Source organism: Carassius gibelio, chromosome B25 (genome assembly GCF_023724105.1).
Source record: "Carassius gibelio isolate Cgi1373 ecotype wild population from Czech Republic chromosome B25, carGib1.2-hapl.c, whole genome shotgun sequence".
NCBI lineage: Eukaryota > Metazoa > Chordata > Actinopteri > Cypriniformes > Cyprinidae > Carassius > Carassius gibelio.
The window spans coordinates 21,626,160-21,652,158 of NC_068420.1; the positions used below are offsets into that span (position 1 = coordinate 21,626,160).

The 25,999-nt window shown below is 37.2% G+C and overlaps 1 protein-coding gene across 8 annotated transcripts in view; it reads right to left on the bottom strand.

Annotated features, from left to right (window-relative positions):
* Nucleotides 1–25,999, bottom strand: part of LOC128014342 (kinesin-like protein KIF21A) — a 56,178-nt gene that overhangs the window by 11,883 nt on the left and 18,296 nt on the right. For 2 of the 8 annotated variants that reach the window (XM_052597834.1, XM_052597842.1), the window contains exons 2-29: nucleotides 24,108–24,330; nucleotides 23,512–23,694; nucleotides 22,843–22,992; nucleotides 22,630–22,764; nucleotides 22,303–22,482; nucleotides 22,062–22,177; nucleotides 21,208–21,403; nucleotides 20,652–20,841; nucleotides 20,507–20,570; nucleotides 18,575–18,784; nucleotides 17,397–17,465; nucleotides 16,708–16,792; nucleotides 16,504–16,618; nucleotides 16,055–16,243; nucleotides 15,258–15,457; nucleotides 13,943–14,050; nucleotides 13,798–13,866; nucleotides 12,858–13,000; nucleotides 12,630–12,774; nucleotides 11,963–12,157; nucleotides 9,265–9,366; nucleotides 8,960–9,125; nucleotides 6,627–6,647; nucleotides 5,956–6,013; nucleotides 5,807–5,861; nucleotides 5,356–5,567; nucleotides 2,003–2,134; nucleotides 105–241 (exon numbers count right to left, since the gene is read on the bottom strand). In XM_052597834.1, coding sequence (XP_052453794.1) covers nucleotides 105–241; nucleotides 2,003–2,134; nucleotides 5,356–5,567; nucleotides 5,807–5,861; nucleotides 5,956–6,013; nucleotides 6,627–6,647; nucleotides 8,960–9,125; nucleotides 9,265–9,366; nucleotides 11,963–12,157; nucleotides 12,630–12,774; nucleotides 12,858–13,000; nucleotides 13,798–13,866; nucleotides 13,943–14,050; nucleotides 15,258–15,457; nucleotides 16,055–16,243; nucleotides 16,504–16,618; nucleotides 16,708–16,792; nucleotides 17,397–17,465; nucleotides 18,575–18,784; nucleotides 20,507–20,570; nucleotides 20,652–20,841; nucleotides 21,208–21,403; nucleotides 22,062–22,177; nucleotides 22,303–22,482; nucleotides 22,630–22,764; nucleotides 22,843–22,992; nucleotides 23,512–23,694; nucleotides 24,108–24,330 — 3,848 coding nt within the window. The remainder of the gene's footprint in view (nucleotides 1–104; nucleotides 242–2,002; nucleotides 2,135–5,355; nucleotides 5,568–5,806; nucleotides 5,862–5,955; nucleotides 6,014–6,626; nucleotides 6,648–8,959; nucleotides 9,126–9,264; nucleotides 9,367–11,962; nucleotides 12,158–12,629; nucleotides 12,775–12,857; nucleotides 13,001–13,797; nucleotides 13,867–13,942; nucleotides 14,051–15,257; nucleotides 15,458–16,054; nucleotides 16,244–16,503; nucleotides 16,619–16,707; nucleotides 16,793–17,396; nucleotides 17,466–18,574; nucleotides 18,785–20,506; nucleotides 20,571–20,651; nucleotides 20,842–21,207; nucleotides 21,404–22,061; nucleotides 22,178–22,302; nucleotides 22,483–22,629; nucleotides 22,765–22,842; nucleotides 22,993–23,511; nucleotides 23,695–24,107; nucleotides 24,331–25,999) is intronic. The other 6 variants (XM_052597835.1, XM_052597836.1, XM_052597837.1 and 3 more) reach the window with 6 other exon arrangements.

Below are 25,999 nucleotides of genomic sequence, written 5' to 3' on the forward strand. Positions count from 1 at the left end.
TGAACTTTTTCATACTGTCTTATGTTATGTTAACTATTCTCATATAAGCACAACAAAATCATACTAATATAAACTATATAATAAATGTTGAATGGTGTTCTGACCTTTTGAGCCGGTGAAGAGGAGGTCATCTGTGGAGTCAACACATAGTACAGCTTTACTGTGACCCTCGGCTATATGAATACACTGCAGTGAGCCTCCACGACTGCTCTTCGACACAGGGACAGGGTTGATGACACCTCTGATGCACGTCAAAAAAAAACAACAACAATCAGTAGATTCCTCCTTTAAATCTTGTGTATCGAGATATTGTCTTATTTCCAAACATTGCAGCAAACAGTGCCATAAAAATACTTTCCTGATTACCTCTTTAATTGTGTATGTATTTATATATTTCATAAAATCAAATGTATAAGACAATGGAAACAGGAAAAACAAAGAGAAGTTTTAAAAAGACTCTGAGTGGTGGTAATATCTCCAGATGTGTCCATCCCACCAACATTTCTCCCACAGCAAATCAGCATCTCATGCAGGTTGTTTTCACAAAATACCAGAAAAACTTTCACTAAACTGAAGCCATCTCCAACATCAGCAAAGATCAATGTTTTCTAAATGAACAAACAATCAAAGAGAATATCACCAAGAAAACAAATCATTTTATGGCACTGTATAAAAAAAAGAGTTTATGGAACCAGTACGACAGGGCATACCGATGAATGCTGTCCAGAAATGTATCCACATGCAATGAAAAAAACATGTCTGATGCAACACCCCCCCCCCCCCCCCCCCAAAAAACAAAAACAAAACAAAAAAAACAAAGAAATCAGAAAACGCTGTTGGAGTGGAAAGGCTTGTAAAATCCCATGTGTTTGAGAAAAGAAGAGGGGGACTGAAGCACAATAAAGTTTAAACATAAACCCAAACAATCTCATTTATAGTCACAATCATGTTTTTTTTGTATATATGTTACAAACATATATTAATTGTGTAGATGTTATTACATAATTTGGCAAATTATTAATCACCCTATTCACTGTCAATATAAAAGTCCTATTTAAAAGCAGTTTAAATACACATTCCCAAATTTTAAACCAGAACAGATGATGATGTTAACTTAGCCCGGTCCTACAATATATGATTTAATGATACAGTCTTGTCAGATACATGGAGACATGAATACATGCACATTCACATACTCACAAATACCCCCACACAGAGAAATCTGTTATTCAATTAACATATGAAAAATGTATCATTTAAATGCAAATTAAAAACCAAACACTTCAGATGCAAATAATCCGAGTAGTCAGCATTTGCAACGCAAAAACTTCTCGTGACTTCAGATTTCACTGTGTTGTGTAAGTTATAAAGAAAAAATAAATATTACTCTTCAGGTCAACAGAAGGATTTAAGTTTCCGTCTTGTGATGAAAAATATTGGCCTGATCACCCCCTAAGAGACATTTAATTTAGCAAGAACGGTTATGTTTTAGACTACTGTTCATTGACTACCATGTGACAAGTTCTGCAGGGCAGAATCTATGACTAATGTACTTTCAAAGCAAAGCCAATTTGGCATTTTGTGGCAACTTTTTATGTGGACTGCTAATAACATGAATATTGACAATACTCTGAATTAGAAAATGTCATGTAAATATCATTTTCTGGATTACTGCAAACAATCATTTGTCTAAATTGGAGTTTCGACCCCCTTCTGAGCTGTACACAATATGTGATTACTTCTCATTCTTGATAAAAACAGTAGTGTGATCATTGCAATGTAAAGTGCCGTTTGTTTGACATAGGTTAAGATGCAGAGAACATGCTTCTCCAAAACCTGATTGTTTTTTCTTATCTTATATGCCAAACTTTCTACATATGTATACTTTTTGCAATATTCTGTTTCAAAGAAGAACTTAAAAAACAAACAAACAAACAGGCAGACACCAAAATCTCCAAAACTGCAGTAGTAACTTTCTGCCTCTTGGGATGCTAGCTCTTACTGTGTGATCTCTTTGTCTTTGGCCTTGTCAGCCACGGCTTGTCCCTTGTCAAAAGTCTTCCTGCGAGACAGAGGGGATGGTTCTGGTACTCTCTTTTGCCCACCTGCTGGAAGTCTGTTGCCAGAGCTGCTACTTTAAGATCCATTTGCAACGTGAAAGACAGAAATATAAAATAAAACACAAGAACTGAAAAAAAAGACAAACATAAAATGGACAGCATGCATAATAAAAAACACAAATAACACAACATTAACTGTTCTTTAAAACTAAAAATGCTGATTAAACTCCAGAGGTGGGTTTAACAGTTACGGTTGCAAGAATGTCTGTAGCACTTCACTGTTACTTGCAACAAACCCTTGGCAATAATGCAGACCAACTGGAAAACAATTCTGTGGTGACTGACTCAAAGATCTGAAACTAGTGGCAAACAGGTATTTCAATAATTTTTGTTACTACTGGCAAATAGCTGTTTGACAAACATCTGAAACTACTGGCAAAAGGTTATTTTGAAAATATCCACAAGTACTGACAAAACAGATATTTTAAAATATCCACAAAATATCCACTATTTCTGACAAACAGATAATTTGAAAATATCTACCTCAACTGGTAAACACATATTTTCAAAATATCTACAACAAAAGACAAAAGTGAAAGGCATGACATTGGCTAACTATGGTGAGCGCGCGCACACACACACACACACACACACACACACACACACACACACACGTACACACACACACACACGTAGTTGGCTGCTATTTGCTCCAGCAACCAGGAAACACTGAGTTTCAACACTGAGACTCGAACCTGCAACCTTTGGGTTACAAGTCTCTAACCATTAGGCAACAGCTGGCCCATATTTTGAAAACATCCGCTACTTCTGGCAAACAGATTTTTTTTAATATATTGGCTACGTCTGACAAACAGATATTTTGAAAATATCGGCTAATTCTGACAAACAGTTATTTTTGGAAATATCCACTACTTTTGACAAACAGATAGTTTGAATATATCGGCTAATTCTGACAAACAAATATTTAGAAAACATCTGCTACTTCTGGCAAACAGATATTTTAAATATATCGGATACTTTTGACAAACAGATATTTTTAATATTGACTACTAACAAACCGATATTTTAAATATATTGGATACTTCTGAAAACCTATTTTGAAAATATCCCCTACTTTTGGCAGACACATATTTTTAATACATCTACAAATTCCAGCAAACTATTAGAGAAAACCTGAAAAAATCTTCACAGTTGGTAAACTTTTCAAACGAAATGTTATAATTCATGTTTTTTTTGTAAATGCAAAAAAAGCTAAACACTTTTAAGTCGCTTAAAATATTTGGCTTTTTGTATTTAGATTTCCAACACAGATTTCCGACTATCATTTACACACAGCAATACAATTTGTCTCAGCCCGTTGCTGTACATCATCACCTTCGTGTTATTTTTGACCACACTTCCTTGTAAAAATTGTGTACAGCTTCTCCAGCTAGATAAGTAGTCCCCATGGCTTTTACTATGCTATTTTCAGCTAGTAGTCCAAGTTCCAAGATAAATAAAAGTTATTATAATAAAATAGTTTATTTCAAAAGTTTTTATCATCAGTACCAGAGAGCTGCATGGGTCCGATTTTGTAAATCCGCAACCGCCCGTACCCGCAGTGTTTAAAACCGCATCCGACCCGTTTTCCGACAGCAGCACTAATTAAAATCCACACCCGACCCGCTTAAAATAGAACCGACACCCGACCCGCACCCGAAATCAAATCAGTTAAGCCAATCACATTAGACACACTTTTATACACACTCAAATTTTATTGCCAGGTCATACAGAAGTTATTTATGGAAAACTCTTTTTAAAAGATATTTGTTTTTTATACATTGTATCTTAATTTTGATCAATGTTTTATCTATCAATTGCCCATATTTTTATAAATAAGAAGTAAATATATAGCAGACAATGAAATAACCTTAGTGTAATTGACAGAATTACTAAAAAATATTTTGCTACCTAAAATGTAAATATTTTTTTGTATCACGCATGCATGCATGTCTATTTCCCTCATATTAAATATAAAACGCATGTGGATTTTCCAATGTCTGGACTCCTTTATTAATGGAGTAGGCTATATAAACAGACGTTTCAATATACTGCTATTAAATGCATTTTCTGAAAAATGTATAGTTCACTTTTTTACTGCAAATGTTGAAATACGTGCTCTTTGGTCCATCAGTCACTGATCACATTAGAATAAAATATCTCATAATAAAATACAAAATTGACTGATTTATGAATGTATATGCATAGTTCTCATCAGTCGGAAATACAGATAAATGCTTTCATTTGTTGTATTTTTGATCCTGAAAGAAAACAGAACAACAAAAGAGCGAATCATACCACCGTCTGAGGTTGTGCTTCAAGTCCAACGCACCCATTTTTTAATCGTTCACAGCTGAGCATCGCGAGAGGCGGATCTGCGCCAGAGCGCGCATGTAAATGAGCTGCACAAAGTCAAAAAAACAACAACCCTGGATAGCCTAGATTAGGCCCATATTTACAAATGTGTTAGCTATGGAATGAAATATCTGATATTCCGATTGTCAAATACATGCAAGTGGAAGTGTATTGTTGTTTAAACACCTTTATAACAATCGCGTTATGCGCAATATAATTTTATGACACAAATTTTAAAATAGGCTTAAATCAAACACATTTTAATTCAGATTGTGTATATAGCTATATATGAACTGAAAACAAAAACAACAGAAAAAAAAAACAGCTGGCTGATCTTAACTGATCTTAACGTCTGTTAACTATGACTCATGCAGCCGTTCGCGCAGTGGTGATTTTTTTTGGAGTGGAACATAGGCCTATTTTTACGTTTGCACATGACTGTTTTGAACCCGTGTTTAGACCCGTTTTTCCCTGTGTCCGACCCGACCCGCACCCGTATCCGACACAGTTGGATATTTTTCACCCGTTTCAGCCAAATTTGCGGGTACCCGAACCCGTGCAGGACTCTAATCAGTACCAAACAAAGTTTTGTTGTTTAGTGTCGTTAACCACTCAGAACATGTGGAACAGCAATTAAATTCAAGTGAATAACACCATATATTAGAGAAGACCTTCAATGATGTTATCTGTATTAACAGCTACTGTAAACTGAAAGTGACCAGATGAGATCAGCCCTAATAAGGCACAACATTTAGTGAAAGAAAAAAAATAGTAAAGTAAACATAAAACAGGAGTAGTCAGTTCATGCATGATGTGATGTGGAGCAGTTAGTAAGTGCTCAGCTCTTAGTCAGCAAGGATTAAGATTACTATATACTTACATACTACCCATTCTAGAGGACAAGCCAGGAGTAGGGAGCATGTAGTCCCGATCTCTGACTGTATTTCCAGGTGACTCCAGGTCTCCAGCTCCCTCAGATGTCTCATGCATTGGGTGGAGAGGGACGGAGAAGTCTCTTGTTGGTGTATCGGGGCCAGAGTCACAGTTGTTCACATAGAGTAACTCCATCTGAGTAGTTGTCCTTCTTCGGGCCTTTGCAATTATTGCAAAAGAAATGGCCATGGTTAGTTAAGTAAGGAATAGGAATTGGTTGTAATTTAGCAGAACTTTCATCCAAAGTTATTTATTAGGTTCAGTCCAACTGAGATTAGGGGTCTCAATAAAGGTCACATTGATCCTAGCTCATGGATCACCCTTTGAATGATTTGCACATAAAATTTCTTGCTTACCAAGCTTTGGGTAAAGTAAAATTATGGTAATTTCTCCGATACCTTAGTCCTAGATTTAGTCTCGCCACATAACTTCATGAGGTCTGAGGCAAGGGTGCTGAATTATGGGAAAAGATATTGACTTAGGTTTGCTCATACAATGAAGCACAGTAATGAAAATGGACATATTTGTCATTAGCAGATTAACTTACTTTCCTTCTACTGCAGGACTTGGGGTCAACTCATCACTACTGCTGTCATCAACATTTTCTAATAAAGAAAAAGAAATAAGAGAGTGTACATTAAAAGAACCACAAATGGGGATCTAATTAACAGCAGAAGAATTCCTTGGAACGACTTGCCAAATTCTTGAATTGAGTTATCTGTTATGTTGAAAAGAGGCTTTTGAGAGTGTGGTAGTAAAAAAAAAAGAGGATAAATGTGGTAGTAAAAAGAAATTAGCACAACGCTACCATGCTAGTTTCTTTAGTTGCCGTGAAACGCTGATCCAAACCAGTTTTTGATATCAGCTGTGACCAGAAAAAGGCTATCATCAAAGTTAGAGCAAAAAAAGAGTTGTGTAGAAGAGGAATGATGGAGCACAAATGGTAAATCATTCAAAAAGGAGGAAAACAATTAGTCATACATGGTCTGGAAGAGTCACTTGTTTTCCAGCTGCCGGACTTTGATGAATAATAATGCTAATAAGTAGCATGTTGCTAGCTGGGGATTGATGTTTTAATGTGGTAAGAACCAGTAGAGGAGGTGTGGACAGATGAACAGAAGCCTCATGCACCTGCGGACAGGACCGCTAGCCTGTGGTTAGTCCGAAGTGGTAGACCCATGCACTCATTACAGAGAGAGTGTGGCTACTGGTACTCACCCAAGGGCATGTTACCTAGTTCTGTTTCAAAACGGCCAACAGGGGAACAGAAAAAAGGCAACAAAGAAATCAAATATACATTTCCCCAGATCAAGGCAAAAGCAAATGTAACACAAAGAAATGAACTTTTATGGTATGATGGGATTCATGGATATAAACCCTAGCCCTTTTTAACCAACACTTTTCATTATCACAAATTTAAAATTCTCTGATATTTCCATGTGACCACTAAAAGTATGTGTTTCACTTATTCACTGTATTCGGCTACTGATTTAGTCCTGAACAACATACTGTAGAGGCCAGTAATTTGAAAGGGCAGCTCCAGTCTGATTGGTTGGGTGCTAGGTCACTTCTGGGAATAAAGGGGTGTGAATGTTTGCATCAGTCTGCATTCAAACAGTTTTCCAAGCATGTTGGCTGCAGTGAGTGCTTACAATGAGGAATTATTTTTCCAAAGTTCTTTGATTATTTGAAAGAGTTTCCTTATTGTATATAAGCACAAATTTAAAAAAAAAAAAAAAAAAAACAGATGTCTGAACGAAAAAGTAGCTAGTAATTATTATTTTTCCACTAATTTGCTTGATCATTATACATTTTTATGGGGACTAGGGATGTGTATTTCCATAACTGAGGCTGATGCAAATATATGCAAATATAATAATGATGCATTGCATTACAAATGTCAACTTGTATCCGATGCTCACCTTTTTAAATTAATGCATTGCATCGTTAACTTGTATGTTGAAGCACTGATGTGAAACTAATTACTTCATTGTTATTTGATTGAGCTACGATTGTATTGCATGTAGGTCTGTCACTAAGGTTTTGTTTAAAGCAGGGGTTACAATCCTGCTCTTGGAGGTACATGTCCTGCAGAGTTTAGCTCCAAACTCAATAAAACTCTTGAAACAGGTAATAAAGGTCTTCAGGACCATAGCTAGAAACGTTCAGACAGGTGTGTTTAAGCATGTTTTAGCCAAACAGAGAGCAGGATTGGCCACTGTTTATTTAAAACATAACTGGTCAGACTTGTGGTTCTGACCATATGTATTTAATCCTGCTTCTGTGGACCCCCCTGTCCTGTAGAGTTCAGCTTCAACCCCAATAATACACATCTGAACAAGCTAATCAAGGACACCTGTAAAGTCACAAGCTAGGAGTGCTAAAGCAGGTTGGAAATAAACTTTGCAGGATGGTTGGTCCCCAGGAGCAGGGTTGAAGACCTATGGTTCAGACGATCTCTTCCATTCTAAACAGGTGGTTCTTGGGCAATATAAGCTGCAATGTGGACCAGACTTAAGGCTGATGCTGAGACCACAAAGTAATCACACCATGGAGTTCTGTGTTGAAGTTACAGACTCAGACTCAGACCTGAGTAGCTTGAGTGAGAATCAGTTGGAGGGTCAAATCCGAGTCAAGACTGATTCCAAATGCTCCCATGAATAGCGAGACATTGGCTTACACAACTCCATGACTAGTCAACACAAAGCCGACACATCAACTAGTGGCAGAACAAATCAACTAATTGGTGCAACTCCTGGATCAGGAATAGCCAATACCGCTCCTTAGAGGACTACTGTAACATCCTGCCTACGTCAGTTCCAAACCTGCTCCAGTGCATGTTTTTATTATTTTCAAGTAATCCTAAAGACTTAACTAGTGAATAACTAGTTCAGACATGTTTTTTTTTTTAGATTTATTTTTAGCTGTTTTAGCCTTTATTACAATAAGAGAGTGTAGACGAAACAGAAAGTGAAGTAAGAGAGAGATATGGGTAAGAAATGGAAAGGTTCTCTAGCCAGAAATCAAACTCGGACCCCCGTAATGCAACAGCGTCATATATCAGCGCACTTCCCCACTAGGCTATTGGCACCGACGGTTCAGGTACATTCAAATAAGATTAGAGCTGCAGGATAGAAGCGCTTCAGGTGCATGGTTGGCTATCCCTGCCCTAGAGTCTACAGATGCATTTTTTAGTTTTTGCAGAATCATAAAGTCCTGGCTTTCTTAGGATTGGCAAAATTGGTAACTATTAGTGCTTTTCTACTGGGACTGGAGCAAAAGCAAGAGCGGAGGCTTGGCCAAGGCTTGTTTTCCAAATGACTGATTTCAGGGTGATTTGGGTACAGAATTTGGGCACCAAATATTATTTTTTTTGTGTGTGGAAAAGCACATCCCACTTTCAGATTTGACACTGGCACCAGCCCCAGAAAAGCATAATCTGAGCATTCTGGCATGCTAGCGGGGCTGAGCAGGACAGTCAAGGTCTCTATATAATTCCTAGGGCCTGGGTCAAGGTGCTAAAGGATAAGCCCCAAGAAGAGTTTCCCTACCTTGCAGAGCGTTCCCCAACAATGCATCCAATTCTGGGTTAAACTCTGCCTTCTCTTTCAGCATGTGGAAGAGCAGCTGGTTTTGGGTGGCACTGTTGATCTCAGTTTGCTTGAGACGCCCTTCCAACACCTTTATCTGAGATTCCTTCTGAGCAGCCTGGAGACCCTGAAAGCACACAATCAGGATGAATGACAACTGTGCTAATGCTTGAAAAATTTATGAAACTGTTTGAAGATTGATCTTTTTTACTTTATAGACTCTAACACAGAAGACCAAGCTGGATAACTATTTTGTGACTGGATACCTTGTTGATAGCCATGGACATAAAATGATCCAGTAGGAATCGAGCTTCAGTCAGAGTGCAGGAACCAACCACAGCCGACATGTCTACAGCATCACCCTCCTCCTACATATGAACAACAACAGTAAGCCCTTGATATAATTCAGTCAAACTTTATTTATACTAACTTCAGTGGTTTGGATTAGGCTGCATTTACATTCATGGTGGCCCAATTTAAAAAAAGGTTCCTCAAATTTAGCACAGATTAGATATGACCCACAAATGTGTAAAGCAGTAAAAAACGTAGATTTCAATGTTCTCAGATCATAATTTTATAATGTTGTTTGATGGAGTGGATTCCCTACAGAGAGGAAAACCATGAAAAAAAAAAAATCTTGACTGGGCTAGTTTTGATTAACAAGTAGTCTACTTTTGTTTTGCAGACCTGGCAACCCTGTTTCTAGATCAGTATGTCTACATTGGTTTGTTTTGCCAAGTATATAGTGTACAAAGGGTAATTCAGTGATGGCACTTAAAAGGGTCATATGATGTTGCTAAAAATAACATTATTTTGAGTACTTGGTGTAATGAAATGTGTTTATGCGGTTTAAGGTAAAAAAAAAAAAAAAAAAAAAAACATTTTCCACATACTGAACATTATTGTTTCTCCTCTATGCCACCTTTCTGAAACGCATAGATTTTAACAAAGCTCATCAATCTGAAAAGCGAGGTGTGATCTGATTGGCCAGCTGTCCAGTGCATTGTGATTGGTTGAATACCTCAAGCTTGTGACTGAAATGTTACGCTCCATAACACTGTGATGCCGTCTCCCGGTGCTCTAACAAATAATGCTACCTATCAGATTATGCTGCCAACACTACATTTATCCCACTGCAAGGGTAGGTTTAGGGTTGGGGTAGGTGTACATGTTAATAAAGGATTCTGCTTCCGAATTATGCTACCATCTGTAAATGAGAGGTCAAACTTTGAGAGGGTAGCACAAATCGTCAGAACACTGGCACGACGAGACAAAACCAATAAACCCCATTACAAATGAGGCATTTGTTTCATCCAGTGGAGACATAATTATGAATTATAATGATTTATACTACCTTTTCACATGTTGCGTTGCATCGACCATGTTAACATAAAGCTATGTCTGAATTTGTGATCTGAGAAATGACAAACAACAAGTGCTACTTCACACTGCTCAAAACTCGCGTTTGAATCATCAGTGGCGAATCCTTTACATTTGAAATCGTCAAGTATTTTTGCTTTCACAATGAAACACCAACTTTCGGCGGCGGCAACAAACTTTCTTTGCATGAACATTTGGGCGGTGTTATGCAAATCTTCCCACATCGTGACGTAGACATTAGGGGACGTGTTAGAACAAGCTGTTTTAGGGGGGCATGGTTAACTCTTAACTTTTATAAAGAATATCTCTTTGGGTTTGACACTTTAGTCTTTGCAACTTTAGGGATCTTTATCTATTCATGAACAGCTTGTAACATTTCAAAGAGAAAGGAAAACTAGAAATAGCATCATATGCCCCCTTTAATGTCAGTGATATCATTCAGAATCATTTAACTGAACCCTTTAAGAGCCAGATGCGCTCGCGCCAGTGCGGATCGCTATTTACATACCGGAATTTGTTGGTGTAAAAACTGAACATTTCTCAAGTGAGTAGATCATCTACGGGACAAGCAGGAATCTTATACAGGAAGAAGGCGTGGGATGAAGTAGAATTTAATTTATCATTATAAGTAGTAATAGGCTGAATTGCAAATAGGTAGCCAAATTCTAATACGCGCAATGGCTATCCATCATTACATTTTTAGATTTATGTAGCCTACACAATAATATTCTTTTACACTGTAATCCTTTTGTTTTTAATATTTGGCATGTGTGTTATAAGCAAAGTCAATGCACAATGTGGACCCGCACAGAGGCAAATTTTCTACCAACGCACTCTTTAAATAACAAAAAATAAAAAATAAATATTGCGCCATTGACTTTAGACCTGGTTTGAGCTGGTCTATGGCGCAGTTTATATTCAGATACTTAAAATAGCAATGCGCCTGAACAAACCTCTTTTTTAGACCAGCACGCCCATAGGCGCACAAATGGACGCAAATGCATTTGCTAATTAAATGACGTGGCGCAGGACGGGAAAATGAGAACGGCGCCGGACTGAAACTAGCAAACACACTTGCGCGGTGCCTTGCGTCGCATTACGACTAAGGGGGCCCTAAATGTTTTCTCTTTAATCATTTTTAAACCGAATATTAGTTAGGCTACTAGTTTTTGTATCAAAATTGAAATAATTTTTTTTGCAATTTCATTTCCATCTAAAAATGTGTTCATAATACAAGTGAAACTACACAACTACTTCAGATATGTGGTCAAGCAGAACTGCATTTAGGAAAGAAGCATTTATGAATATAAAGTGTGTGTGTAAAGAAAAATTGTGATTAAAACGGAAATCACAATCCTGATCAAAAAATCGTGACAGATATTTGCCATATGACACACAGACCTAGTTCATATGTGGTTGTTAAGTGTGCAAAATGTGATGATTGCATCTTTCAAAAAATACATCTAATATAAGCAAACTACATTTGTTTTAATATTAAACATAACAGCATACAGTTTAGCACATTCAAACACGATATTTAACCTTAAATTAATCATAAAATAAACTGATAGAGAGTTTCCTGACCTTGGCTTCCTCCATCTGCATGATGTTGGCCTGGCAGTCAGAGATGCTGTCGTTGATGTAGTCGATGTTGGCCAGCAGAGACTCCAGCTCCTCGTTCAGAGACTGAACATCTTTTTCTACCTCTGGTTCTTCTGCTAGCAGTCTCTCTCTCTTTCTGCTGATCTTATCCCGCCGGCGCGTCAGCTCCTCACGTTGCTGTCAAAGGGATTTCAAATGACGAAAAGCTGAACAATTTTGTACACAGCCTTATTTTTCTTTTTAAGTAAATGTTATCTCCAGTTTTGGTCTAACGCATTACAAGTAACGAGTTATGTAATCAGATTACTTTTTTTATTTACTTTAACTATGCGTTACTTTTTCAAATAAGTAAGGCATGTTAGTTTGTTTTACCATGTATTCACTGCCAGCTCTGAGGCTTATTAATTTAACTTTTTGTGTTAAAGGGCCTTTACAATTGCCAAAAATAACTTATGATTTTTATTTTTTTTATCATTATTAAAAAGCAAATAAGCATGCCCAGCCAATCCAAAAAAAGTTACGCAAAAAGTAACGCAATCCTGTAATGCATTACTTTAAAAGTAACTTTCACCAACACTAGTTATCTCACAATTACATTGTCATTAAAGCAGATTTAACATTGCTGAGTAGGTAAAAGGTTGATGCTTACCTTTAGAAGACGATTCATGTCGGTCTCCATGTTGGAAATGGTCACGCGTTGCATGATAATATCGGAGATACGGCGTTCCAGACTCTGCCATTTCCCTCGAGCCACTCGGGTAGAGTACACCCCAGCCGGCCTGCGATGGTACAATCTAAAACAAACAGTTGTCTGTCACTGCAGAACGAGGTGGTCTCCAGTAGACACATTAGCGCACATGAAGCCTGTGTAATGTACCTGGCTCCATTAGGAGCTCCGGGGGTCGAGTATGTGCGACCTGCAGGCGCTCTGTGAGAGAGGTCCTGGCTTGCCTCCGGCAGGTTCAGCTTTCGTGTGACCTTTCCTGATATGGGTCGCACCTGTCTCCTCAGAGCACTCACCTGAGACACAGCAGCAATCAGTACAGGAAACTTTGGGGAAAATGCAGTTTCGCCTTTTTTTAACTTGGCAAAATGAACTGAGAGATTAAGAAAATAATCAACATATTAAATTATCAAAATCAATTAAATATATCTAAAAACCCAAATTGAAGGATCAACGTTTCTATAGTAATTTTTCACTTATACAGTATTAAGTCTTTATAATGTTCAGATTTATTATATGAAAGTGTTTTTTTTTAAGAATTTTGGTTATTTGTTTTGTGAATTTTATATTATTTATATTTCTATTTAGCTTAAATATTTATTTTATGTACAGTTTTAGTTTTTGATCCTTTATAGCATTTAAAATATACTTTTTTTTCAGTTAAAGTAGTCAGTGTTTTATTACTATTTTAGTATTATTTATATAACATTATAATATTAAATTAGCTTTTATTTTTAGTTGTAATCTTAGTAATTTTGTTATGTGCTTTATTGTTTTTATTTCATAATTTTAGTTCTATGTTATTTCAGTTACTTGCCAGGGCAACATTCTTATTGTATTTTATTACTTTTAAGTTTTTATCAAATATTTATATATTTTTTTATCTTTATTTCAGTTACCAAAAACTATTTTTATTTTTAAGTGTATAACAAAATTATCGAAGCAAGTGACTTTTATTTTCAGGTTATTTGCATGTTTAAAAATGAAATGTATAACCTTAATAATATATTTTAAATAAATAAATATTATTGTGTAAATAGACACATATCAATGAGTCACACATTGGAGGTACAGTATTGAGGGGAGTGTTTACCTCCTCAGTCTTCCTGCGCAGGATTAGTTCCTGTTGTCTCTTTTGAGCTTCAAGCAGTTTTAGCTGATGCTGTACAGGAGAAGAACACATTTCACTGTCAGTTGGATGTTGGATGCTGCATTAGTGTTATTCTCCCATCATGCACCTCTTGTTTGCGCTGGTCCTTCTTAAGTGTGGCGATCTCTCGGTTCCTGCGGGATTCGGCCATCCTGCTCTTCTCCTGCTGCTCCTTCATCTGCTTCATCAGACGCACCTGACAACAGTCACCATAGCAACAGTCAGCTCATTTCAATTCTGGATTAGCTGTAGGATTCAGGCCATACAAATTAATCAGACAGAACAGAGTGTGGACTCGTTTGCAATAACTACCATACAATAATTTATTGTGCCCTATGCAATTTGGTTTTGTTAAACATCACTCTACGTAAACTGCTGCTGGTGTTTCTTGATTTGCAAAAATGTAAATAATTTAATTATCTAAATTAACACATTATAATTTTTCTGTGCAAACAATGAAATGGATTGAGTCTTATCTTACATCAAGGAAACAATGCACCTGGATTAAAACACATATATCTTCAACAAGACACTGTTCAACAGGGGTACCTCAGGGGTCCATACTAGGACCTCTACCTTTTAGTTTGTACTTGAGTGTGATAATGATAATGTGATATATCTACATGCTAAAACAAATTAAAAGGTATCACAAAAACTATCTGCTATCATGAACAAAATCTCAGACTGGTTTAATCAGTGTTGTTTATCGTTAAACGTCCAGAAAACTTGAGGTGATTGAGGAGGCTATACCAGATATATTAGTAAATGGTGAAAAATTACAAACTGTATCAGACTATAAATACCTTGGAGTTATTTTAGACACTCACTTAACATTTGAAAAACATGTAAAAAAAATAGTTTGTACAGTTACACCCCAAATAAGAAATTTTTAGTTTATACGGAGTCAACTCTCAGCAAAAGCTGCAAGAATCTTTCTGCAATGACTGCATAAGACAAACAAGAGCCTCCTGTGAAGCCCATTTTAGAAAAAACAGATTTTGGACAATCAGCTATGTCTGTAAAAGCTGTTAATAATTGGAATAGTTTACCAATTGATATTAGACCGTGTACTGACTTTGTGCAGTTTAAATTACATTTGAACAGATTATTAAAGGCAGGTTTGTGATCATTGATTATACAAGGTAATGGTTTTTTAATGTTTTTATACTTTTTCCATTCTATTGTGTTTAATTTGTATGGTATTTTATTGATAATTTAGTTTACTCCTGCCCAGGGACAGGCGCCAATACTTGAATGATCTCTGCAGTATGTTGGTGAAGGGGTGCTGCGTCTGTGGACCACTAGGAGGCGCTGTTGGTAAATCAAATACTTTATGTTGTAATGGTGATTCAGCATGTTTCAGTGATTCACACACAGCCATGTCTCTCCATGGTGACTCTCACTTTGGTTTTCTTCATTTCCGCCAGATCCAGCTGTAGTTTCTTCAGTTGCTTCTCGTACTGTGATTGGTTCTTCAGTAGGCGAGCGTGCTCCTTCTGAGCCGCCTGTAGTTTCTGGAGCTCTTTGTTCATGACACTGAGTTTCTTCTCGTACTCCGCTTTTATCCGTTTGGTCTTGTCCTCAGAGCATGACTCCACAGAGCCTAAAACAAAACGAAATAAAAAACACACAAAACATAAGACAAAAAAATTTAATAAAATATAAATAACATAAAAAACACGAAACACAACAAGATAAAAAAACAAAATAACAAACAAAACAATATATATTAAAAAACACAAAACACAACAAAACAAGAAAGAAACAAAACAGAACAAAACAATACAACATAAACAACCAAACAAAACAAAACAAACATCCAACAACAAAACAAAATAAACAGCCCCCCACAAAACATAAGACAGAACAAAAACACAAAACATCGCAACAAAAATAAGCCATAACATAAAAAACAATATAAAACAAACAAATAAACAAAGACAAGAAACAAAACTCATTGTGAATTATTGCATTCCCAAAGAAACATAATCTTTCATTAAACGTCAATAACTAAGTCTAAACTTGCTTATTTTTTAAACCCCTCCCTCAAACTACCAGCCTCCAATCTGGCAGCAATGTCCACTTTACAAAACTCTGTCCATTACTTTCTGGTTAAACATATGGCAGATGTGAAAACTAAAATGGTGTGTTGCTGGAATGTAATGTGCTGAGCATCATGTATTATCTGTGTCCTCCTCACCCATGTTGTGCAGCACACGGTCTCGCTCCAGCTGCGTGTCTCTGATCTTGCTCTGCAGCATCATCAGTTTCTGCTCATACTGTTGTTTGAGCGTGTGCAGACGTCTCTGACTGTTCTCAAGCTCATCGATCAGCTTCTGCTTGATGGCGATCTCACACGTGATGTTGGCCAGATCTGCCTGGAAGTCCTCTATCAGCGCAACAACAATAAAAACACGTTTACGAAACGACATTAAAACAGCCAACATTTTCAAATTGAAGTTGGTTTTATAAAGCAGTGCTATATCTGTACTATATTTACAAAATATCAAAACTCTTTTTTTTTTAGTTCTTTGCTTGAAATTAGATAGTAGTGACTGACTAAAATCACGTTTTATATTATCATATAGCTTTACTACTAGAATACATCTCTTAAAAGCAGTCAATTATGAATCAAAGTTAATATAGTACCCTTCTCCTCCAGGTCAGAGTCAGACTCATCTGAGCTCTCCTCTGCATCCATGTCCTCTTCCTCCACGTCCTCCTCGTCTTCCTCTCCATCCCCCTCCTCACGGTCACTGGTCTCCTGAGGGAAACCATTTCATGTCAAAGACTGAATGATGAGCTCCATCTTTAACATGTGTTCTGATAGGTCAAGTGGGCTGTCAATCATACCATCTCTGGCTCTTGATTGGTGGATTCTAACCGCTCTCTCTCACTGATGTTCTGTTCGCCGTCATGAGTTTCATCTTTGTTGGCACTGCAGGGGGAAAACAAAACTAGAAATTAAAATCTGTTTTGTAATGCTTTTCAAAATATGCTTTGTTTTTTGTAAGCAGCATAGATTATCTGAAACAAAACAGAGAATTAGGAGGGAAGGAAATATGGTATTCTGACAGAAACACATGATGCAACAGAAAAGTTAAATGGTAAACTAAATTTGCTCTTTTGAAAACAGATGATACAAAACTTGGTTAACACTTTAGTAGAGGGATCAGTTCTCAGCTGCTTGTTAGCATGTGTATTATTAACATAAAGTATTGGCTGTTTATTAGTACTTATAAAACATATTCTACATCAATAATCCTTGCCCAATAGCTGAATTTAACAATTGGTGAAAGTTGGTGAAATGTCACCAGACAAGTTTTCATAAGATTTTGTGAGATTCACCCAGTACTTTAAGGTGTATTTGAAAAATAATAATAATAAATCAAAGTACACAAATGAAGCATAAACATTTTCTTGGCTGGAAACTACCTGCTGAGAGACGATCAGAATGAAAAGATTACAAGCGGAGATGAAACCCAGTGGGTTATGGGTAAATATAGAGGGCAGCGAGGGGAAAGAGAGACACAGGGACAAACCTGTCTTCCTCCACCTCTTCCTCCTCATCCCCATCCTCCTCTCTCTTGTCGCTCAGCAACTGCTGGAGTCTTCAGTGGTCAGAGGTCAGAGGTCAGAGGTGAAGGGTGAAAGAGAGGAAACGAGGAGCACAGAGAGACAGATAGAGAGGGTATGGTACACACATTAGTAAAGACGGCTGTTGATCACATGGAAATGTTCAATGTTGATAAGGACACTTCATATTAAAATACATTATTGCTGATATGATATCCCAGATATATATATATATATATATATATATATATATATATATATTTTGCAGTTTTCCCCTAGTTATTTTAGTCCTTCTTTGCATAAAACAACACACAACACTGTGGGGAGAAAACGTACAACCAAACAATCATTTTACAAAGATATCACAAATAAATGAAGCTTTTAGAACTGATTCAACAAAATGGAGAGCAAGTGTTATGCATTAGAGGTGAGATCTGTGTTTTCCTCCTTGGACTGATGGGAAATGTAGTTTGTTTGCACAGTTTGTATAAAACAGTGCCATTTTGCAGCAAGCTTCATCCCTTTCTGATATATATTTTCAATAGTTTCACTATTTCTATTATGTAAACCAACAATTGCAATATTATAAACTTCCAAGAAAATACCATCTGGGAATATATACGTGTAGTGTGTGTATTGTAACTGACCACAGTGTGTGTGTTTATATGTCAAACACTGGTCTCATATGTTCAAACATGTTTTAATTTGTTACACTGTTTATTTAAGTTTAAACTGTTAGACTGTTTTCTTCTATTATTCTGATCTTTTCATTCCTAGTATCACATATTCCATGCTTTGGCAATACTGTATTATTTACAGCCATGACTAATGTTGAATTTATATATATATATTATTATTACTTTTTATAAAAGTAAAATATATATATTTTTTTTTTATTCACCATTAGCAGGTGTGGTAAAAGAACCGATTACACATCTGTACTATAATTCAATACATAGTAATAACACATCTGAAGGAACAATACCGCTCACCATGAAACCAGACAGATCTCACAATGCTTCTGTTTCACACAGCTAGAGACGAGGGGCAATTATTCATAACACACTCACTCTCAGCCCATTACCATGGCAACAGCCCCTCCAGATACCACCTCACACTGAGATCACTTTCACCCTCTAATTACCTCTTCTTTTTCTTCTTCTCCTTCCTCTTCAGTTTCTCCAGATCTTTCTTGGCGATCTCAATGATGTCGGAGGTCTCTTGGCTCGGGTCCGGCCCCAGCAGGGCTGGAGAGAATGTTCCAGACGATCCGTAAAAAGCAGGACGACTGGACACCCGCGTGAGGTTTCTCCTCAGGTTTTCATTCACTGCTTCACTCTCCAGAAGTTTGGCTCTGAAATACACACAGAAATGTAGAGTACATGAGACAGACAGACAGATAGACAGATAGAGAGACAGATAGATAGATAGATAGATAGATAGATAGATAGATAGATAGATAGATAGATAGATAGATAGATAGATAGATAGATAGATAGATAGATAGATAGATAGATAGATAGATAGATAGATAGATAGATAGAAAGAGAGACAGATAGACAGATAAATAGATAGATAGACAGACAGAAAGAGAGACAGATAGACATAGATAGATAGATAGATAGACAGACAGAAAGAGAGACAGATAGATAGATAGATAGACAGACAGAAAGAGAGACAGATATATAGATAGATAGACAGACAGAAAGAGAGACAGATAGACAGATAGATAGACAGACAGACAGACTGACAGACAGATAGATAGACAGACAGAAAGAGAGACAGATAGATAGATAGATAGATAGATAGATAGATAGATAGATAGATAGACAGACAGACAGATAGAGAGACAGACAGATAGAGAGACAGACAGATAGAGAGACAGACAGACAGATAGACAGACAGATAGATAGATAGACAGATAGACAGAAAGAGAGACAGATAGATAGATAGATAGATAGATAGATAGATAGATAGATAGATAGATAGATAGATAGATAGATAGATAGATAGATAGACAGACAGAAAGAGAGACAGATAGACAGATAGATAGACAGACAGACAGACTGACAGACAGATAGAGAGACAGACAGAAAGAGAGACAGATAGATAGATAGATAGATAGATAGATAGATAGATAGATAGATAGACAGACAGACAGATAGAGAGACAGACAGATAGAGAGACAGACAGACAGATAGACAGACAGATAGATAGATAGACAGATAGACAGAAAGAGAGACAGATAGATAGATAGATAGATAGATAGATAGATAGATAGATAGATAGATAGATAGATAGATAGATAGATAGATAGATAGACAGACAGACAGATAGAGAGACAGACAGATAGAGAGACAGACAGATAGAGAGACAGACAGACAGATAGACAGACAGATAGATAGATAGATAGATAGACAGACAGACAGATAGAGAGACAGACAGATAGAGAGACAGACAGATAGAGAGACAGACAGACAGATAGACAGACAGATAGATAGATAGACAGATAGACAGAAAGAGAGACAGATAGATAGATAGACAGACAGACAGACAGACAGACAGACAGACAGATAGATAGATAGATAGATAGATAGATAGATAGATAGATAGATAGATAGATAGACAGACAGATAGATAGATAGATAGATAGATAGATAGATAGATAGATAGATAGATAGATAGATAGATAGACAGACAGACAGACAGACAGACAGATAGATAGATAGATAGATAGACAGACAGAAAGAGAGACAGATAGATAGACAGATAGATAGATAGATAGATAGATAGATAGATAGATAGATAGATAGATAGATAGATAGATAGACAGACAGACAGACAGACAGACAGACAGACAGATAGATAGATAGATAGACAGACAGAAAGAGAGACAGATAGATAGATAGATAGATAGACAGATAGATAGATAGGCAGAAGATGAAACACATACATACAAGATAGATGATTGTTAGATATACAGACAGATAGATAATTAGACAGACAGTACAAAAAAGTATAGATTTATAATATTAGCCTCGTTTACAGTAGGATATCAGTAAAAACATAAAAATACCTCAGATCCTCAATCTCCTTGATGTAATTCTGAATCATATTTCCAATCTCCTCACTGCCTTCACCTGAAAACATAGTCCAAATTATGTCAACAACTATCATACATCTTACAAAGTCTTTGATTGGCCGTATTTGCCGTGCTGTACCTGCTCTGGAGAGCACCTGATTGGCCTGTTCACTGAGCAGCTGCGTGAGCCGAGCGCCCTGAGCGTCGATGGCTTCCTGCATGGCCTTCACACGCATGCGCAGATTATTGTTCTCTATCTGCAGCATTGAGTTCTCATGAAACATGTCATTGATGCTTTCCAGCCCATCTTCTCCAACCATGCGCTTCCCCTGAGAAACACACACATACTTCATTTTCTTAACATTCACCTGCACAATTCATGTAAATAAAACACAAAATTATTTATTAGCTAACCCATCAGAAATTTCTACTTCACAAGTTATCTGCAATTTCATCATGAACATCTAGGTGTTTGCAATCCCTGAATTGGTAAAGCCTGACATAATAAATAATAATAATAATATCAAATGTTAGCACTGTTTAGCTGACAATATTTAAGCATATTAATCCGGCATTAAAGGCCCGTCAGACAAGCTGCAGCAGCAACAGAAATACATTAAATAAATCCTGTAGCAGATGTAGACAGGTGGTGCTGGAGGAGGTGGAGGGTTTTTAGAGGACATCTCTGATCTCACCGTTCTGTACTCCATGAGCTCCATCTGTAGTCGGGCGATCTCTGTCCTGAGTGCACTGATCTGCTGGCTGGCCTTGTCTTGGTTCACCATCACCCTGTTCTTGATGTTGCGAGCTCTGTTAGCGTACTTCAGTGTGTTCAGGGTTTCCATGAAGTCCTGATCTGATGGGCTGGTGCAGGCGATCATTACTGTTCGACTAAGAACCGGAGAGAATGCCCAGATTTATTTAGACATATTGTCTAATGCTACAATGTCAAATACATATTTTGTCCAGATGTCGGTCAAGTCTGCCGCATCACAATACATTATTGAAAATGCATTCCTAATATTGTTATTATGATCCTGATTAAAGAATTTCAAGCTCAGCAGTCAAAAATTATCGTGTTATAATTCTGCTATTATCCTGTTATTACACTGCTATTCCAAATTTGTATGCTGTTCATGGGAAATACTGTAAAAAGCACTTGAGGAATTTGAACTGAATTGGAGTATTGTTAGATTGAAAAAGTCAGAGGATTTGCAGTATCTGCGTGCTATAAGTCTTCTGAAATCTTCTGACATTATGTGTTGAAAGACTACATCTTTGATTTCAAAGCTACAACGACACACAGCCTTCTGAAGATTTGGAATATAGTGTATATACTGAATTTGTTTCTATGCTTTTTATAGTTTGACAGCCATTGTTACTTCAAACCATCATTGTATGTAAAAATACCTTCTTCAAAATAACTCTAAATGTCTCCAAGAATAAATGACGAAATAATAATATTTTCTTATAAATAAGAAAATAATGGCAGAGTTAAAAAAATTTCAGGGAGATCTATTCTTTTAATTCCAGAAAGTTTCGCACAAACCTGTTTCCTCCCAGTGAATCCTGCAGAAGGCGAGTGAGTTTGGAGTCTCGGTAAGGCACATGCGTTGATCGTTTGCTTCGGTCTCCTAAAGCGCTGATGACATTCCCTAACGCCAGCTGCATCACAGCCAGAAAAGAGAAGTTTCAGTTCAGCTTATATAATTCTAGCCTGAAGAAACCTGTGGGTGATTAACATGCTGTCTTGTTATGTGTCATTGTTTAATAAAATGACTCGTTCTGACCAATCCACAGTTAATGGAGATGCCCTCTTTGGCTCGGTCCCCCGTGGCCCCCGTCCTCTTGAGTCTCTCTGATCCAGCCAGATCCACGAAGTGAAACTTGGCTGTGAGGGTTTCAAACTCTTCCACCTCAGACGAGTTGTTGGCCAGTCGATTGTCCATTTCATTGTCCTGTTCCGGGGGCTGAGAAAATAAGACACATGTATGAAAAGTGAATTAAAACACAGAAATATACTAGACGGTGTTTGTTCGTTTTGGTGTGTTTCTACTCATTATGGCAGATGGAGGAACGTGAACTCAGTAACTTGGACTTACTAAGACGGTACTCACGTTTTCTGCGGGTGCACAAACACGCACTTGGCAGATGTGAATGGTGAAGATGGCGTGAGATCGAGAGCTCTGTACATTCATCTGAGTGCTAGCAGTGGTGCGGGAGAGAGCGCCCAGCTTCAGACACTGCATCATCTACAGCACACACATCACTACAGTCACTCACACTTTATGCATAATATACATCTCGGTAAAGAGAAGGCTGACTCTCACCTCCGCCTCTGAAGAGACTGTGCGTGTTGTCACACCTACAGTGTAGATGCTGCCGCTGGCGTCCTCGTGGATCTTAATGTGAGATTTCTGCTTCCTCATCTCAATGTCACGTGTGGTGTCGAAAAGATCCAACACCTCCTCATTATACAGCTGAAGATACACGCACAGAGAGAAGACAGACCATACAGTAGTAATTAAACCATATCATTGCACTGTTTTTGCACATATTTCTTAAATATTCCATGTTGTTACAGTCTTTGGGGCGGGTGTTATTCTAGTATTTATTAATATTATGAAAAAGCTATTATTTTTATATTTTCAGATGTGAGATCAGATGTGCTAAATCACTAGCCACATTTAAAAAGTATGCCATGTTAAACTTAAATAATTATTAATTTCTACTACACACTCTACTGCATGACTTTAGAGGTCTGTGTATAATATTGCGCTGATCCCCTGGCTTAACTGTCATCAAGCAAACACCGGACTGTGCCAGCTTCAGGCAGAATTATTCCTTGTCCGTTAATCGTTTTTAAAGTCCATGCCATTCCCAATAAAGTATTCGGTTTCATGCACACACATAATTATTAACGTACATTAAATATTTTAATTTTACATGCAATCACTCGACTACTTGACTAGTCTAATATATAGAACACAGATCTGTACCTCAAGAAACTGTGCGCTGATCTTGAACTCTGGGACGGGTCGACCCTGCTCTGCGGCCGCCTGCCGTCTCTGCTCGATGCCTTTATAGAGGTGTTTGACCGCCCGCGGGATGATGCCCAGCTCCTCGTCTGGGATGGCCACGTCAAAACCCGTGCCCATCGTATAAGTCTTCCCCGACCCTGTCTGAGATCCAAAACCAACATCTGATCTGTTTCATAAACACTACAGTATGTGGTTCTTTGTGTATTTTATAACTATGCATGTTGAACCCAATTATAGTTGTGATGTAAAAGAATACGACTGATAAAAATGGCACACTATTTTCCTTTTTAACACTGTATGATTCTTTGACACAATCTGCATTGTAAAAAGCGCTATATAAATAATGATGATTTGTCTGGAGGGTGACAGACAACATGAAGTATAAATGTAGATGTCAGAGCAGAGCTTGCACATGTGAAACTAGGTCATATCCAAACTCCTTTAACCTGTCATCTTAAATCATCCTGGATGTGTTCGAATTCTTCACATGTGGGACAATAAATAACCAGACTTGTCAAAGTCAACATGAAAAGACATTTTCTAGAAACACAAACCTGTCCATAGGCAAAGATAGTGGCATTATAACCCTCTAAACATCCTTCGATGAGTTTCTCAGTGCAGTTGGCATAGATGGTGTCCTGCGTCGAGTCCATGTCAAACACATAGTCGTACGTGAAGGCCTTGTCCTTTCCCAGAACCACCTGGGGTTCGCCAGGGGTCACAAACGTGCAGATGTGACATCCTTCAATCTTTTCCTTCGCCAGCTGAGGACGAATCCTGTCACAGAGAGAGAAACACGAAATATACTAAAATGACTTGCAGAGTCACGCACCGAATAACAACGAGAACCTCCTGATGTGTTGATAAAGTGACAATTAGTCATCGAAAATAGGAATGTAATTACTGGGTGTCTGACTGCATAGGATAACATTTCTAGCAAGAAATTTTACACTTCAAAGATGAAAACTGTCATTAAAAAAAGAGACGCTTCTTCATATTCAGCAAGATACAAAATACTCATGTTTGATCTCTAGGAGTCTCTATTATATTCTGGTATTCACCAATCAGCAGCAACAGTGATGCTTGCAAGGCTCTTCTAAATACTTCTAAAAAAGAGACACTGATGTCACTTTCTATGGCGCACCTGACAGTACAGGCTGAGCTTTCACTCCGACTGTAAGAGACGCTTTTGTTCAGAGCACAATTCACTGACAGCAGCACAGAGAGACTATTGTGTGTGTTTGATACTGGATCTGTCGTGTACTGAACACCAGAGACAGAGAGACGTGGGTGAGAGACACATAAGCAGAGGATGGGTTGGAGCCAGTCTGTGAGATCTGCATTGTTTCAAATATGTCAGCAGTATGCAACAGTGTGATATGTGTGACAAACATATTTCCAAATTCATAATGAGAGTCATTTATAAATCTGCTGTTGTCAACAAAAAGAAGCACTCAGGACTTCCTTGAGTTTCCCCAAAATAAAAGCTGAGAAAAAGCAAAACCTACATCAGCATACATAAATGTTAGTGTTGTAATTTTTCTGTTGTTCTGTAAAATAAAATAATAAGTAAAACAATAATAATTAAAACAACTCTGTTAATACATTTATTATAACATTTACAGTGTTCAAATTGTGAGCTGTGTTATTTTCTTTTTAAAAGAAGCCTCTTCTGCTCAGGAATGCTGCATTTATTTGTACAGTAAAAAATACATCCCTGATTCAAGGGGTCTCAAAAATGGCCAAAAAATATTATTTTACTAACTTTTACATTTTAAGTTAAATTGTGCAGCTAGAATGTTAAAAATGTTCAGTGTTAAATAAATATTTGTAAATTGTTGTTTTGTAATTGATTTTTTTCCCTTTAAAATGCAATACAAAACTATTTATACAATAGTGATTTTTTTTTTTAAAATGGGGAAACACTGTACAAAAATAAAAATAAAATTGTTCTGTATTCAGTCTCCGGCCAAGTGTTTAAATGTAGTTTGATTTCGGCTTCAGCCAAAAAAAAAAATATTTTGGTGCATCCCTAGCCTGAACCAGCTTGACTGGCTACTTATGACTTTGAGGAGCAAAGTCACTATTCTGAGTCTCTCCCATTTGTCAGAGCTTTTCACCTTGTCTCTCATATTTAGCTCAGAGTCCTTAACCTTTCTGGAAAAAAAATAAAAACACATTTCACCACCTTGTACACTGAACTTGTTTTGAACAGTACCCAAAGTTCATAATGGTTGTAATATAGATCTATTGGTTAATCAAGAGCTTTGCTTTCATACTCCACTCTGGCTTCACCAAAACTGGTCTGGTACAACAACCAAACTACTGCTACCACCACTCCTTTCATTGATTTCATGGTTAGATCTGCCCTCACCTGTGAACAAAAACTCAAGATACTTAAACCCCTCTACTTGGGAAAGCGACTAACTCTCTGCTTGAAGTGAGA